The sequence below is a fragment of the Seriola dumerili genome, unplaced genomic scaffold (assembly GCF_002260705.1).
Source record: "Seriola dumerili isolate Sdu_G_001 unplaced genomic scaffold, Sdu_1.0 BDQW01000120.1, whole genome shotgun sequence".
NCBI classification, from domain to species: Eukaryota; Metazoa; Chordata; class Actinopteri; order Carangiformes; family Carangidae; genus Seriola; species Seriola dumerili.
Window position 1 is genome coordinate 1152862 of NW_019174375.1, and position 17518 is coordinate 1170379.

The window sequence follows — 17518 nt, forward strand, 5'->3', positions numbered from 1 at the left end:
AACCCAGTATGCCAGCACAAGTTTCACTCTTCTTATTCATAATGGCTGCTCCCCCATTTCAACTTGCACAGCAGCTTTAAATGCTCCACTGCATTCTCTCAGTCCTTGCGCCTGTTCCAAATCCAGCTTATTAAGGCCACAAAACATTTTGTTGGATTTAGCTCACTGAGCGTGCTCACCGAATGTTTATATTTATATGACATGATAAAAACTTCAATCAAAACAAGAAAAAAAAAAACCACTCTTGGGTAGAACTCATCACAACTGGTAAACTTTTACAACTGGTTGGGTCAAAAGAGGCACAAAGTCTGGGAGCTGCTGTCTCACCCTACAGTTTCAAAACTCCCCTCTGCACCCCTCAATCCCCAGCTCATCCACCCACTGTGTATGTCACAAATGGGTATAAATTACTGTGCTTTCATATTTGAATTAACAAATTTTCAGTCCATTATTTCCTTAGGGCTGAAAAACAGGGTGGAATTGGTTTAACAGGTGCCACTTGCCACCACTTTCTTGTTATTCTATAAGGTGATTGTTTGTTTTGCAAACTGGATGGGCATTGATTTCCACCTTACAAAACCTTCCTGCAACTTTTATGAAACACTGAATGGATGAACATCTTGAAATGTTTGCAGAATGGAATAAGTTATTCTATTGGCTTTTTTTTGGGGGCAATTTTCAATTCATTCCACCAAATTGGTATTGACTTTTTCAGTGAATTACAATGACTCCTCCCAACGATGCAAAAATAAAACAAGTTTATAGTTAAGGGCTGCCAAGCCTGGAGATGTTCTAATATTATTTTTCAGTCATTTGAAAACTGGTCGCAGAAGAAAGAGCCATAGATTGATAAAATAAAACTTCAGCATCTAAAACCCAAACTATCTTCACAGCCAGACACCATTAAGGATAATGTTGAAGTAATCATTTCAAATTGAACATAAACGGACTCATCAGCCTGCTGCTGCTCTCAGGTGAACATGTCACCTTCGATTCAGGCGGTTTGTACAGGTTCTCTTGGTTTCTGGTTTATTCCCATTTATCACCACTGAGTGCTAACATGGCCTGATGTGACCCCTTTCCCCTCATGCTGGTTGGCCAAAACTATAAAAAAAAAAAGTTGTGAGAAACCTCAGATGCCTGTTTCTTCACGTTTCCTTCGTCTTGGTCATGTGGTCTCATCGGCCTCTCCGATGACCTCAAACCTTCTTTAATCTCTTTTCATCTTTGTTGAGTGAAATGACAACATGTACAAACAGTGTGGGTGATTTAACAGTTTTTAATTATAACTTTTGTACAATAGATTTTACATTTTCACAAGCTAAGAAGTTAATGATGCCGGATAGCTGAGGGAGCCTGCATCTCCAAAAAAGCCATTTCTGGTATTTTGAAACAACAGATGGGATGGAGATGGACGGCAAACTTATTCACCATCTTTATCCCTTTTTGTGGGATCCTAACGTCAGGACGAAGTGACCCCCAGTTTTGAGGCCTCTTCAAAGAAAGGTGAAGCACTGAACCATCTCTATAAACTTTAGCTCATATTCCAGATATGACTCTGGGATTCAAATATAAAACGATCAGACGTATTTTAAGACACAATTCTGAGAAATGTGATCAGTCCCAGTTTTTTTGTCGTAACATTTCTCTTTCACTTTCCATCCAAACCGCACACATTCAATCTGTGGGACTTCGCCCACTCGCCCACCTCTGCTAAAATATACCATAAAAAAAGCCTTCAAATGGTATGGTATAGAATATATTTGTCTTTAAACATTTGATTCATTTCCTTCACAGTCACCATGCAATGACAATGTTCTTTCTTGCCCAGCTTCTAGTGACCGTCACCGTAATTATTTCAGCAGTAAAACCAAAGTAATTACTGTAACGGCACAGTAACAACTGTCAATCTGTAGCTGGCCCATCTCATTCACTTTGACTCATCGACACAGTAAAAATTAGTAAAAGATAGAAAAATAAGTTCAAATCTTAGCCAAGAAAAAAAAGAAAGAAAAGAAAATCAATACTATATGTAAGCAACGTCATAAATGGGGCTATGGTACAAAACAATATGCTTAGGAAATACAGTCGTGTATAACTACAGTAGGAGAGTTACATTGATATCCTCTTTCTCAGATGCAATAATATTCCATAATCATGTACATACTGGGAGAAATATACATATAAGTTGTTATAAAAAAACAATATTCTGGCTTATTCCATGTACTCTATGTTGTATCTGAATGTCAAAATAGCTCACAATGCTCTGGAACAGAAGATCATCAGACATTTATTTGTCCAATTTATAGTTTCAGCCAAGTACATACAGTGCATATACCATGTTTATGCTCAGTAAATAACATTTAAGTTCTACTATACATTAATCATGTTCTGAGAAGCTACATAAACCCAAGCAGCGTGTCGTAAATGCTCTTTCCGGTGTCCAAATGGCTAAAGTAACCTGCTGAACATGCCACAGTGATGAATGTAAACGTCCTGATCAGGTTGGGTTGGATTTCCTCTGGGGGTGGTGGTGGTGATGGGAATGGGGGGTGGGGGTGGGGTGGGGGGTGGGGGGGGGTTTCAAAAACCATTGCCTCCATCTGAAAAGCTGATGACATCAGATGCTCATCTACAATCTGAGAACTGAATGTGACAGAAATGCTGTGGTGCTTTTTTTTTTTGTTTTTTTTTTCCCAGCAGTCCTCAAGCAGCAGACAAACAAATGCTCAGAAGATTTTAGTACAGTACATCAGTCACATGTCACGTGTTTGCTGGAGTTTTTAAAAAAACAAAACAAAACAAAAATAAAAACAGAGAGTGAACTGACCATCTGCTGAAACCTGAACACGCAACAGCAACTGTCCAACCGTAGCTTAGCAACCGTAACCGTGCACACTGGAGTGACATGCAGTGGATGGAGTCATGTGGTTTTCTTTTCTTTTTTGTTTTTTTTTCCACCTTTCCAGAACAAGATGTTCCAGCAAGACGTTGTAGCGTAAGCTGCCAATGTTAGCGTGCTTAGCTAACGGTCACAGTCACTGTTAAAAGCTCTGCCTGACTTGTTGGTTACTCCTCATTCTCAGAGACATTTCTCTTTTCTCACGTTCGTGTTGTTTTTCTATAAAAGCATTTAAAAGCACAGTACGTAACTTCTGCCGCTGGGAGTTTCCCTTCATCTGGTTAAAATACATTGTTGAAAACGACCAAGATGTAGAAAAAAAAGGTGGCTTAAAACCCGATTCAAGGTCAATTACGATGCTTCTGACAGGCAATCGTGAACGGGATATGACGTCATCGACAGGTGACCAAATGACACGTACCGTTACCATGATTGAAATCACAGATTTCTCTGTGTTTGAGAATTGACGGGAATCGTTTTGGATAATGTAAGAACGCAACTCAACACAATATATATCAATATATCTAGTCATTTTTAGACGTTTTAATGCAGAAGTTACCTATTGCAGCTTTAAATGGAGTCACATTCGAAGAAAATAACAGTCTAATCTGATAATGTTTCATTATATCCCTGAAATATAACAACACTGTCTCTTTATTACCGTGTCCTCACGTCTACATGAATCATCGATCGGTCAGATGGAGAAATTTCCAATCAACACAACAGCTGATGTCAGTGACTGTTCACTAGGTAAAATTTACAAGCGCACTTTAGTTAATTATTCTCAAAATTACCACCAATCTCGAGAGGCGCTCTCCGTGCCACGGTTACGGTAAACTGTGTGCATGCCATGCTAGGATGCGAAACTTGACAGGTGTGTGGACAGCGACTGAGGGTGGTGGAGTTCGAGCAAATGGTCAATTTAAAGTGATCGCTCCCTTCCCCCAAACGCGTGTCGACAGTTTCACAATTGAGGCAATAAGTCGCAACACTGAACTGACGGATGCGGATGCTGTGAGCGTCGAGTTACCATGGAATATACTCTACAACAATAAGCCTATTTTTTATTTTTTTTTCCTCAGCTCTCGTCTGTTTCTGTGGACGCAGCGCAGCAAAGTACATCAAAACTCAACTGAAAAAAAACAGAAAGGTGAAACATGGCTTGGACTTCTAACAGTTACAAGTATGTACAATCACTAATGAGTGCAGTGGATTCAGCCATCCACAGCAGCGTACAACCCGCGGCCCTGTGATCTCCGGGCGTCACTCTGTTGGCAAATCGAGGTGTAAAGAAAGAGGGGAGCAGAGGCCTGGTCCTGTGTGTGTGTGTGTGTGTGTTCCTGTGTGTTTTTGTCTGAATGTGTGAAAGTGTGCGGTATGTGTGCGTGGGTCTTCGCCTGTGTGCTTTTGCCGGCGGCGGCGGTGGCGGCGGCGGCGTGTGTTCAGTATGAGCTACAGTGAAGACGGTTTGGGCGCAGATGTTTGTATCTTCTCTGATGTTTTAAGTTTTTGGTGTTCACCCTGAAAATTAAAAAAAAAACAAAAAAGGCTTTCAAGTGACATTTCTTTTTTTTGTTGTCAGGTAGACGTTTCATTCAGCTCATAGAAACTTTTAAATACCAGATCACGTGATTATCAAAACATACACAAACCACACAGAGGAGACTGAATAACATCTAAAAAGCTGCCCGTGTGATAAAATGTAGCTGTTACTGAACTGACTGTGACTTTTAAGCGAAAGATCCCACCTATAGCCTCGACACACAAACAGACGTGGGTGAAAACTCATCTGACGACTCCGAAAATCAATGTTAATTTACATTTTGCGAACCGTTCCAAGAGCCACCGGCTGTGGTTTACTGGAATGTAGTCCTCCGGTATTTTGCCATTTCTGCCCAAAGTTGAGCAACACGAAAGCTTTAAATCCCATTTGTTTTGTTTTTTTTTTTCAACTAACCCAAAGGGAACACACAGCCAAACTGAGTTAACACGTATAGTAGATCACCGTTTTAGCACACAGCTGCAATGCAAAAAAACAAAAAACAAAAAACATTAAAACAACAAAGCTTTCCAAAAATTCATAAAAAAATCAAAGTAGGAATCAAAATAGAGACAGATTCCAGGGGGAAATAAAAAGTACAACAGGTGTTACTGAGAAGAAAGCATATCATTTCTTGTTTTGCTTTTTCTTTTATACAAATGTGTGTTTGTCAGTCCGTCGTAGCTCGTCGCTGTGAGGCGGCGAGGCTACAAGTCGCCCGGCGAGGAAGGCGCCGGCAGGCTGCAGTACCACAGCCAGAGCAGCGGGGGCAGCAGAGAGGCCAGGCCCGCGGGCCGTCTGGAGACAGCCGAGTTTCTCAGGATGGCGTTGGATGTACTTGGACCGTCTATCTGAGGATCCTGAGAGAGAGAGAGAGAGCAAGGAAGAAAGATGAGAGCGGTCAGTCACATTGAGATCTGAGAGATTTTTTCTTTTCAGCTTTTTATGAATTATTTGTAAAAGAAAAAAGAAAATTGGCAGATTACTACTAATTTGTTTCCAATGGACCCAAAATCTGCCAAAAAACATGGTCCTGTTACAATAAACAGTGATGATCTAAGTCTTCTTGTCTTCAACTGGTGAGGATGCTTTAGCTAAGACCTTAACTTTTCTTTTTTTTTTTGCATCATTGCAGCTTTGAGTTAGCATCATATGATTTACGGGGTCATGAAATGCGTCGTACATAGTAGTATAAGTAAAAAATTCAGGTTTCTTATTTTCAAACGAGTCAGCTGAACACAACAGGAAATCAGCTGTGGATGTAATGTTAATGTTATGGTATGTCAGGTATGTTTGGTCATTTCAACAGCCCAAGATGATGAAAAACTTTTGAGAGGTAAAACTGTGTAAACTGTAAAGCTTGTTTTGTAAAAACAGTAATCTGGTTATCACACATCCATCTCCTCGTTCTCCGGGCCGAACAATCGTCCTGAAGATGTGTTCATTCGGAGGAAACGGCTTCATCTGCTCCGAATGTCCAGATTGTGGCGTAACAAAGTTTCAGAAATCAGTTGTGGCAGGTGCCTGCGGATCTTATCCACAGCACATTCGTGACAGCTTGATAAATGATGATCAACATAAACAACAATAACATAAGACTCTGCCAAGCATTTCATGCAAAGCATCATTCTCATTTTTTTCTGCGGTGTTGGGTCTTAATTTATTCATGCATCACACATCACAAAGACGTGATGATGATGTTTTCCAGTGTTGTCATCTTAAACCCGCTGGGAGATATGTCGGACTAAAGGTTGGAGTTTAATTGATGCAAGAGAGACGTGGCAAACATAAAGATATTAGACTGTTTAATTCAATAATATCACCTATAAAAAACTCTGTGAATATATTCATCTGGTATGACACGGGAAAAAAAAAAATCAAAAGGTTGTTTTTATAAATAAAATGCCACAGTGGGAAGCTAGAAAGTACATGTGTGTGTTAGTGTGTGTGTGCGTATTTGCATGTGCCACCATGTGTAACTATGTGTGTGTGAATAGGACCTCACCATCGGTCTTCGGCTTGCTAATAAAGCTGCAAGCTAACGGGCTGGGTCATCTCCCCGAGACCTGTCCCTGCTTCTATTAAATGTCAGTCCAGTGCATAACAGTGCCTTATTATTGTACAATGACATTTACAGTGAACTTTAAAAGCCACCAGATAAGCAACAATCCCATTTCAGCCTCAAAGGAACTACAAAGAAGAGGAGTTTACAAAGGAGGCAGGAGGGATTGCCACGGCTATCACTGTCAGAGGGAGGTCAGAGACTTCCAGCAGCGAGGTTGGATTAGAGTTTGTGATGATTTGATAACTTGAGCAATTGCCTTTTGGTCTTAAATAAAATTGTTTTCTGAGATAAATTTGAGAAAGACAAGTTGTGTGCAGGATTTTAAAGGCTTTGATATTTTCCCCCAAATTAAAGACGTTGTTTATTGATAGCACTTTTGACCGAGCGAAGCTGCGCTGCCAGTATATAACATCTGAATGCACCGCAGTAATAAGGTTACAGGGACACGAAACACGGCTTAAGACAGGCCATTTGTCATTTCCAATTATTGTAGCCCATTTATTCTCAGTCAAAGGTTTGATATTTTGCCTTGACTTTGTTAGTGCATCCAAGGATGCTCATAAAACTTGGATTTGGTTGCTTTAGAGATGCATTTTTATCTTCAATACAACTGTAACAAAGAATTTAACAGGTGAGGGAAGTTTTCCTTGTCCTCTCATCAACAGCAACTACATGACTGTGAATGAGACCCGTAGAGATCCATCCCGAACTACATTTATTATTCATTTTATTCCTTGCACCTTTATTTACTGAAATTCACTAAATGCATTTTGTCACACAGTCAAAGAGAAGCTTACCACGCAGAAGACACCATCAACAGTTGAGTTTGACTTCAATTTCTGAGCCTGCAAAAGAAAAAACACAAAGAAACACAATCCATGTCAGAAAGATTATTCACATTACAAGACGGTAACTCAGAATCTGCAGTAATTCGTTTGTTTTGATCAACAATCAATGGAACAATCAACAGTCTCATTAGAGTGAAATTATTCTGGCATCATGTTAACCCAGCAGGTACCAACAGCACGCAGGCAACACTAAATCCTCATTGCTTTTCTGAGAGCTCGCTGTTGATCTGATCGTGAGCGCAGGCTGGAAACTGAAGCTAAATTGGAAAAACTCCAATAACCTTGGAGAGTTTACGCTGAGAGGCCTGTAAAACTTTTAAAGCCTCTGATATTTACACTCAAGAAGAAGGAGAAAGAGAAGAAGGAGAGCGAGGCTGAGCGCAGAGGGACAGTCCGACCCAGACTCTGATTTCATCTCATATTTATCATTCAGTGACCGTCGTGTGCTCGGACACACTGTCTTTGATTCCCCCTCCCTCCCTCCCTCCCTCCCTCCCTCTCTCTCTCAAACACACTCACACACACAGACACACACACACACACACACACACACACACACACACACACACACACACACACACACACACACACTTTCCATGTGTGTATAAGAAGGTTAGATGACACCAATTACTGATGCTGCGATTGCTTCAGTGCGTTCTCATGTAATTTACTGAGTATTAATAATGGGTTATTAAAATTTGAGCTCGTGCAGTGTATCTGCTAAAACCAGGTCTTGTACCAAAACAGTCGGCAAGCAGTTTGTTTTAGGTCTACATGTTCAGGCTACTAAGACTACCTGGTTAAGATTTGGAGAAAAAAAAAAAAAAATCACCTTCAGGGTTTAAAGAAGACATTTAGTGTTTGAAGTTAATTACCCTGACCTCCTCCCTCGGGCTTTCTCTGGGAGTACAATGGCACCTCACTTCCTCTGGCTTTGCTATTAAATATAGACTTCTGTCATTCATTCACACACACACACACACACACACACACACACACACACGAAATAAACGAGCGTCTATCATTAGAGGACGGTCGGACTAACCCGTGGCTGACTGGAGGTGAAGTAAAGTTCTCATCAAGCACGGCGACGACCTGTGGTTTTATTAAACTGGTTGTGTTCACAGTGGGAAGACGGTGAGGGATCTCATGAGGTTAATATAAGGAAAAGTTGTGGTTACGGTTGAGGTTCGGCAATTAAAACACTTGGGCACAGTGACGTAAAGATTAGGGTTATAGTTGATAAAAAGGAGAACTTTCATGACAAGTCTATGTGTAGAATAGTATATTATAGATACAGTATAATTACTGGGTAAACAGGGCTGATGGTAGATTTGAAACATGACCACTAGAGTTTGTCAGGAAAACTTAGGAAACACTTTAAACTAGTTTAGGAAAAGATCAAGGTTACAGTAGAAAAAAAATAAAAAATCTTTAATTATTGGCCTCTAACAGGATGCAAAATCTATTCCCCTGAAAAATAGACGCACTACACTTACTTTGCAAAGGACACACTACTGTACTTCCTGTGCCGGCAGTGAGCAATGAGATTGAATAAAATTGCAGAATCATTTGAGATTAATGTGATTTTCTAGAGAGGCTGAGCAGCAACTTTAATATTCACTGCATCTAAAAATGTAATCACGTAAAAAAAAAAAAAAAACACATTTTAACCAATCAACTCGGATCTCAACTCAGAGGCTAAACAGGCGGGGTGTTAGTGAGAGCTTCTTGGTGAAATGCAGCAACAAATGTTTTGACTTAAAGCACGTCAACCTCAGAGGTTTCTCTATTAAAAACCATGTACTCGCGACCTAATTACACCAGCTTTAAAAAATCCAGTCACGTCACGAACAGAAAAAAGTACAAATAAACATGACATTTGTTCGGTGATGACACATCACACTGGTAATCTTCCTTCTCTCCTCTGTATCTGTGCACTTCTGTTTTTTTTTGTAATTTCCAAACAGATCAGAAGTGATTACCACTTGTGTTGATTGCACGACGAGTTGATTTGCTGCGTCGCGCTGCGGGTGCTGCAATCAGCTTCTCAGCATCTTGTATTTTTGTTGTGTAGTTGGTAAATTAAGCATCTGATTATGAGTTTGGTTCTCTCAGCAGGTATATATATATATATATATATATACACACACACACACAGAGTATATATACTGTATATATATATATATTCTTTTCCCCTTGCCTCTAATGACCTGCACACTGAATCTCTGTATTCAGGTTGGATGCTGTAAGTGAATGTAACTCCAGTTTTGGCTTATGGGTATGTATGTATGTGTGTGTGTGTGTGTGTGTGTGTGTGTGTGTGTGCTCAGGCTCTGGGTGTGACAGAATAACAAATGGCTCTAGTATACAGTATAGTGAATTCAGACCAAAAATAGGGATGTACGGGATGTAGCGGGCATGGTAATACAGAAAGTGAGAAACCGTATTCTGTTATTACACTTTTGCTTCAGCACTAAACCACAAAAAAAAAAAAAAAAAACAGACAAAGCTTAGGTGGAATTACGTCTATAAATCATAGTGTCTTTGTATAAAGACCCAAACAGAGGAACAAGCCAAGAATTTCAAGCATGGTCGCAGAAAATACAAGTGAACTGAGGAAGACGATGACTAAACACAGCTCGTGCTTCATGACGAGGTCTCGTCGGCGCTTAGAGTCACTGTCACAGACGAATTAAAGGTGTCAAACATTTCTACGTCTCAGAAACAACCGAGAGAAGACCAACGGTAACGATCGGTGCCGTTATGAAAGTCTGAAATCCTGCAGCTGGAAATTTCAATTACGGGGATGTGAATTTCTTGAACGTAGACTCCATCTGCCACCGCCGTAGATTTCACTGTCATAACGTCTCCACGATGTTTAAAAACTAACACAGTCAGCAGTTTGCAAGGTGGAATTCAGAAGTTTTCTCCTCCTGAAATCAGATTTAAAGGCAACGATCTAACGTAAACAACACTCCCGACATGACCATCACTCCGAGCACAGGACTGCAGCCTCCTCTAAAACGACTGAGAGGTCTTAGTCATTTTTTTTTTTCCAATCCTGTGAGAAGATCCCGTTGACCTCCACTGTATTTGGCGTGGAGTCTGAAATCGCAGCAGTGGTTGATGGATACAGCATCAAATTTTTTCTCATTTGGGTGAAATGACCCTTTAAATTAGATCACACTCGCTCGTACACTGCTTCGCTTGTGATTACAAAAGCAAATAAATCTTCACAGTACTTGTATAATATAAAACAAAGCAATGCTTATTTCCATTCAAAAAAAGATTTGGACGTCAACAAATTCAAATTTTGCTGCCCCATGTCCACATGTTTTACATTTGCCTAATACCTGCCTGTTCTGAAAAGTCACATTAGCATGTGGTAGATTTCCATATTTGTCCAGGGCACTTCCTGCCTGCTTTTGGAGTCAACTATATTCATAAGAACAAGCTGATGGAGCCCCGGGGTTTGCACACCGAGTGCCGACGTGCATGTGTGTGTCTGCAGTGTATATGTTTTTATCTGTGGTGGCTCTTCTGTGCGATGACACAGAGGGAAATAGTCCTTCTAGTGTTTTAATTTCATTTGAAAACTCAGGAGGAAGACGGCGTCTTCTCACTTTGTGACACGTTTACATCACACACAAAGGCAACGGAGGAGGGAAATTAAAGAGAGGAAGAGAAAGAAGAGAAGAGGCGAAGCTACACCGGAGTACAAGAAAGGACGACGACATAGAGAGCTGCACGTTTCTAATTTGGTTTGAAGCTTACGGTCAAAAGCACTTTGTCTGAACATTTCACAAAGGAGTCGAACTCCATTCGTGAACATTGACAGAAAGGGAAAGTGGAAGGCACACAGGCCTAAAGCTGGTTTTCCTCCAGCTGCTAAAGAAAAAACCTCACTGGGCGCTAAGGAGCTTTCAGCTGGTTACACCGTCCACCTTTCTTTTCTCTTTTATTCTGTCAAGCTGAGGTAAACGCAGCGCTGTAAGTGCTGCTTGGTTGTCATCGGATCACTGGTTAATGGTTATTATTCTGTGTGTATGTGTGTGTGTGTGTGTGTGTGAGTATTTGTGTGTGTGTCTGAAAGAGAGAGATCAATGAGCGTACTGGAGTGAGTCTTCTGACAGGCCTGTCCCCCGAGTGTGTCATTACAACAGTATAGCCTGCCTTCATGTGTACACACACACACACACACACACACACACACACACACACACACACACACACACACATATGTATGCATGCAAACACACGCCAATACAACGGGGAACTGTGCACACATACTGTATATACACACTAGAAAAGTGGTTTAACAACAACTCTCTCATTAACTCGTACTTGACGTGCTATCAGAGCAGTGCCGACAGCACACACGCACCAGTACACCACCAAAGCTCATTATCAGTACAGACTGTGTGTGTGTGTGTGTGTGTGTGTGTGTGTGTCAGTGAGTCAGTGCAGTTGCATTTGTGTGTGTTTATGTGTGCAGGAGGAGTGTGTAATTGCATTTATCTACAGTTTCTGTCTGTGTGAACTAAACTTGCAGGTCTGTAAACCTGCATATATATGTGTGTGTGTGTGTGTGTGTGTGTGTGTGTGTGTTGCGGCGGTAACAGTACTATTAAATTCTAGTCTTGTTTTGCTCAAAACATTTATGGACATTAAGTTAATCTATGATTCAAATCTAAGCATGCTATCACTTCCACACTGACTGACAGGTGTGTCACACAGGTTTGTTCTTATGAGCGGAAGTTCGTGTTAAAAACATGTCAGTGTTGTTATTGCTAACATCTTCAAATACACACAGATTAGCACTAATCAAAAGTTTGTGATTTATCTGTAAATTCACTTCATTCTTTTTGATGAAATCTGTGTTTTTCTTACAGTTTCTTTTCCGGTTTCTGCACAAATTCATATTTTTATATCAATAACGGATCACCGACTCTGACTGTGATGGAAAAAAAAAAAAGTGACAGACAAAAGAGAATAACTACACACGCTCTGCTGAGCATTTTAGCATCTTTCAGCTTGTTTTTGCTCTCAGTGTAAAAGCTCTGATGTAGGCGGCGGCAAAACTTCAGATGGACAAAGTCAGCGACTAGCTGGTGACCATTAGCGGTGTTTGGCGGCTGAAGAACCAGCTACTTCCTCAGGAGTCGGTGGAGACCGAAACAGAGCTAAAAGGAGAGTGAGCTACATTTGTCAGGTGACCAGAAACATGTTACACTTTGTGGAAACTAAATAAATAAATAAAGATGTTATTTTGAGGGTGGAAAACTGGATTTAGTAACGTACTGTTATTATGTGTGATTATGTTCAGATTGGGGCTTTAAAGCCACAGCATAGACAGTACTCTCTAAACAACTAGTGCTTGATATCAGTAAACGTATGAGCCTTCAAAAACAGCAACACAAACAGAAGAGGTGATTACGCTTGAGATTGTTGTTTACAGAAACAATGATTAAAGGAGGATTTCAGCTTGAAATAACGGGAGGATATTTCTGTAAGCGTCTGTAAACAATTAACAGCTTCAGTGATTTTATGATGCTGGCGTATTATTATAGGTGAGATGGCTCTCTGAGTCTCTGTCATCACTCCGCTGGTAATAACAGTGTTATCTTCACCTCCCGCCTGAACCAGGAGCGGCCCAACGCCGGCGTTCAGGACTGCTGCAGGTAAACCCTCCTGTTTCATCAAGCTACGTAACTCTTGTTCCTGTAGAGCAGAGTGTCGCTGCTGCCAGCTGAGAAATACACTTTCACAGTTAGCTACACAATCAATCTACACAACACACACACACACACACACACACACACACACACACACACACACACAGTGGTGACACGCTGACCAATCCTGATCAGGGCAGATACATGGGACATGGGAACATTTTGATGCTGTACGCAGTATTTTATAACTATAATACTTTGCATAAATATTTTGCTCCAAAGTGAGATACTATCTTACATGCTGTTCTAACAAAACATGAAGTTATTACAGGTTAAAATCTTTAGATATTAAATCTGTGTTCTGTGATTTTTTTGACAACCGCAGGGTCGATCGACTCCAGATCAAACTCACACAGCTCCGCTACTGTGCTGTCCTATCAAAAACTGTTACGGCTAACATAGCAAACAGCTGCTCTCTAACATCACTCTGCTTTCAGCTCTATTTTTCGGTCTCTATTTGGATCTCTAGCTGCTAAATGTTCCACTTTCTCCACCACGACAGTAACTTGTTGCCTGCGACTTGTCGGAGGGTCGTTCGCTGGAAACTGCTGTCGAAGTTTTACTCATAAGATAAGTCCTCAGTACGGACAACCCTAACATTATTTTCAGTATTTGATTCACTGCTTTATCTTGACACATTTTGTGCTGCGACGGAACTAGATAAACAAATGGAGCCGCCTGCCTCAAAGTGAAAAGAGATAGAAAGTGAGCCGGAGGATGGAGAGGCAGTGAGGTACGTAACAGAAACAGACAAACAGACCGACAGTAGATGAACAGACACTGTTGATATATGGATGGTGAGACTGATAGAAAAGGATAGAAAGATCAGCGGCTCAGATAAAGAGAATTGGTAACTCTGAAAATTTGAGCCATCTGTAAAATCTTTCTCTCTACAAAGAAGAAGAAGGAATAAAAAAGAGAAAGTTTCTGAGATGTTTTCATGTCATGGGATCAGATTTGTCCCAGACTGGCTGGAACCCTTGAACCTCTCTGAGCGCAGTGGTCCTCTGAATCCAAAACTAGCTGGAGACTGTGTGTGTGTGTGTGTGTGTGTGTGTGTCTAAGTCTCACCTGCAGGCTGCCACAGAAGTGGTAGATGCCGGGGTCTGTGTTGATGTGGTTGTCAATGGTGTTGGGGTTGCGTTCGCGGTTCCTCTGGTAGGGGGTGGTGGTGGAGGTGGTGGTCTGGACGGGGGACATCGGCTGCCACACTCCCACATCTGTTCCGTTCCCAAAGGCCTGGATGGCATTACCTACAGAGGTGGAGGTGTGAGACAGAACCTATTAACTGTGGAGGGAGGAAGGCGGTAGATACATAAAATAAAGAAATAAGAGGAAATAAGTAAATCAACAAAACAAAAGAGAAAAAGGCGAGCGAGTAATTTTATTATTTATTGTAAAAGCTCCAAACACATCTCCTGGTGAGTCTGACTTGGAGATAAGCCGAGCTGGTAAAGCGTCAGTCTGCCGCACCACAACTACCACATCGTAACTCGGAGCAGGTCCCTTTAGCACCAAGCTGGATCTCGTCATGAATCACACGCTTGTTAGTCCCCATGTTAAAATAAAGCTTTATATTGCACCGGCCTAAACCACAATTAAAGGTGAGTTAGAAGGTACTTAGGTTTTGTTATCACTTGGCTCCATTATAAATTCACCACACAGTCAAAAACCTGAGTGCTGATGTAGCTATTTACCATTAGAGTCCATTAGTCGCCCTATTAATAGCCTTCTATGGCTTTGATGTAAAAAGACACACACACACACACACACACACACACACTCTCACACTCACACTCACATCAGAGGAAAGCTGAGCTCTACAGAGATGCTGCGTGGATGCACCGATACTCTTCCCCCCAACAGTGAATTATGACCCTGATACTGTGATGAAGGAAGAGAGAGCTCATCTGCATAATGGCTCTTTAACCTCACTGAAATATTCACATCCACATGTGCAAAGACACGTGGATTTGTCCGAATGATGGACAGAAATATTCACCTCGTTGGCTCAAGTTGTTGTTTTTTTATTGTATTCTTTACCAAACTTAACGCCAAGTATAAGAAAACACAGTTCTAGTTGTGTTATGAAAATCTGTTTCTGTTTCTGTTCTACATATAAGACATAGGTGGTTTTCAAAATAAAATGCATTTATCTGTCTCACATTAAAATAAAAGTTTATCAGTGCAAGCTGTCTTTAACACAGTAACCCATCAGTCTTTTCTTTCCCGTTGTCTGTCTGTGCAGACTCTCTACACAGCTCAACCGCCTCCCACTGTTAAATCATATGCATTCATTCAAAGGTACGTCACAACAAATGATACTGGCGTTTCTGCATAATTTACACATGTAATTAAGTATAATTTGAATGTATACTGTCTCTGAATATCTATATATGAGTAGTAGAGTAAAAAAAACTCTTGTCGTAGTGCTGGCGTGAGGGCGTGCTGAGTAAAAGTCAAGTTGCGAGTCTCTCTGGATTTCGTCAGTGTGAAGTCAGCAAATTTTCTGACTTAAGACCAGACCTCTGCACTGTGGCATCCTCATGCCCTAAAGTTGCATTGCGGGGCCAAAGCAGCAGCTGCGGCACAAACCGGCAACATTCATACTTCAGATTTTTGAAGAATTGTGAAGGATGATTGTGGCTGACCAGTAGGCCCGTCGAGGACAGGACATTTGGACAGTCGTGTGCATGTAGAGATGTTCACTGGATGGATCTCTCTCGTGTGTCTGGAGACACTTAAAACACGTGTACGCAGCAGGGTCTCACCCTCCTCTTGTCTTTCTTTTCCTCCCCCCCCCGCGAAACTGTCTTCCACTTTTAAACTCACCCTGACCTGGAGAGAAACCTCGGAGTTCGTTCCACTCGGCACGTTTAACAAACTAAGATTGATCTTAAAGCAGAGCCGGACACTCCCTCACTTCACCTGCTTTGCTGAACTGACCTCTAGTAAGACCAGACGTCCCAAAAGACGCTCACATGTCTACACCTCCACACTAGTCGGTGGCGGTAACGCACCAAATTCGCTGCTTGCCTCAGAAGGAGAGGAAGTAGAACGGTACAGAGCGCAGGTGGGTAAGAAATCATGGCTGACACAACCCAACTGTTTTGCTTGATTTTTTCTAAATTTACCTTTAAATAGAAAAATCACTTTGTATAACCTGGTTTTGAACTTTGTATAACTTTGGACGTGAATCTGTCCTCACATGTACTATGCTCCGTCTCTGGTTCTGTCCGGTACAAACTAAGGAGTAGTTTTGTCCTTGAACACGCAGCTACTTCGTCTTGGCAGTTAGACAGTCAGGATGACATCCAGGATTGTTCTCTCTCACACACACACACACACACACACACACACACACACACACACACACACACACACACACACACACAAACACAACCACACACCCTGCCTCCACCTTTCTTTTCTCTATAAAGTTCATGTATACTCTTTGTTCGATATCGGTCGATTGATCCTTTTGCGAAGCTTTTATTAAAATATATAAAGACGACTTGGTCACTTTTGTCAACTTTTCATTTTCAGATTTCCATCACAAACTTTAAAGTCATTTCATCTTACATCACCTCCTTGCAGCCCCTCCCACAGCCACTGACTGGGTTCCTGCAGTTTTGTGCTGCTGTGCACTTTTTAGTTTTTGAAGGAACTAGGTCTAGATTCGGCACCGGCGCCGCATCGCTGAAAAAAGGATAATATATAAAGGTCACTACTGTGGTGTGATGCCCAGATTAATGGAGGAAAATTACATCTGATTTCGTGATAACTGGAAAAACAAAAACAAAAAACAAACAATCAAAAAGAAAGAACTTAATGTTCTTGTACAATATGATGGAGTCGGGTGAGATTTAATATGTATATACTGTGTCTAAGGGATTAGGGCAACACATATAATGAGACAAGCCCCATCTTTAAAATGTTATTCACACTAACTATTCTTCCAAACATTTTAAATGTATATATATTAAAAAAAGCTGTTGGCATTCACATGTGAAATGCATTATTCAGCACAAAATAAGCAATTTTTGTCAATATCCTGCAGCTCTCATATGTGCGACGTTTGCTCGTGAGTGTGCATGTGCATATTTAATTTTTTGCTTATGTCTGTGAGCATGTGATTGTTGAGCTGGTAGCTTTGTGCCGAGACAGCAGAAGCCTGATGAGCATATTGTAAATGTTGATCGGCTCCGTCTCCTCACCTAAGGCCTAATTGCACACACAGAAACTAAGCCTTGCGATGACAGATGAGCATGAGTGCGTCGCTGACTCCTGTTTGGTAGATGTTTTTGTAAATGCAATATAAAATATTGTCTAAGTATCTATCTGGTGCCTGTCTGACACCTCTCTTTATACATTCATTGTCTTATTGCTTGTTTATAATCAACTGAATTTCCTCTGGGAAGGTGG

General features: G+C 41.1%; 1 protein-coding gene across 1 annotated transcript in view; it reads right to left on the reverse strand.

Moving 5' to 3' along the window:
- Positions 1–5149: 5149 nt before the first annotated feature.
- LOC111223902 (GDNF family receptor alpha-1-like) overlaps positions 5150–17518 on the reverse strand; it is an 87059-nt gene continuing 74690 nt past the window's right edge. Inside the window, exons 8-10 of the mRNA XM_022748200.1 lie at positions 14165–14346; positions 7305–7352; positions 5150–5302 (exon numbers count right to left, since the gene is read on the reverse strand). Coding sequence (XP_022603921.1) covers positions 5150–5302; positions 7305–7352; positions 14165–14346 — 383 coding nt within the window. The remainder of the gene's footprint in view (positions 5303–7304; positions 7353–14164; positions 14347–17518) is intronic.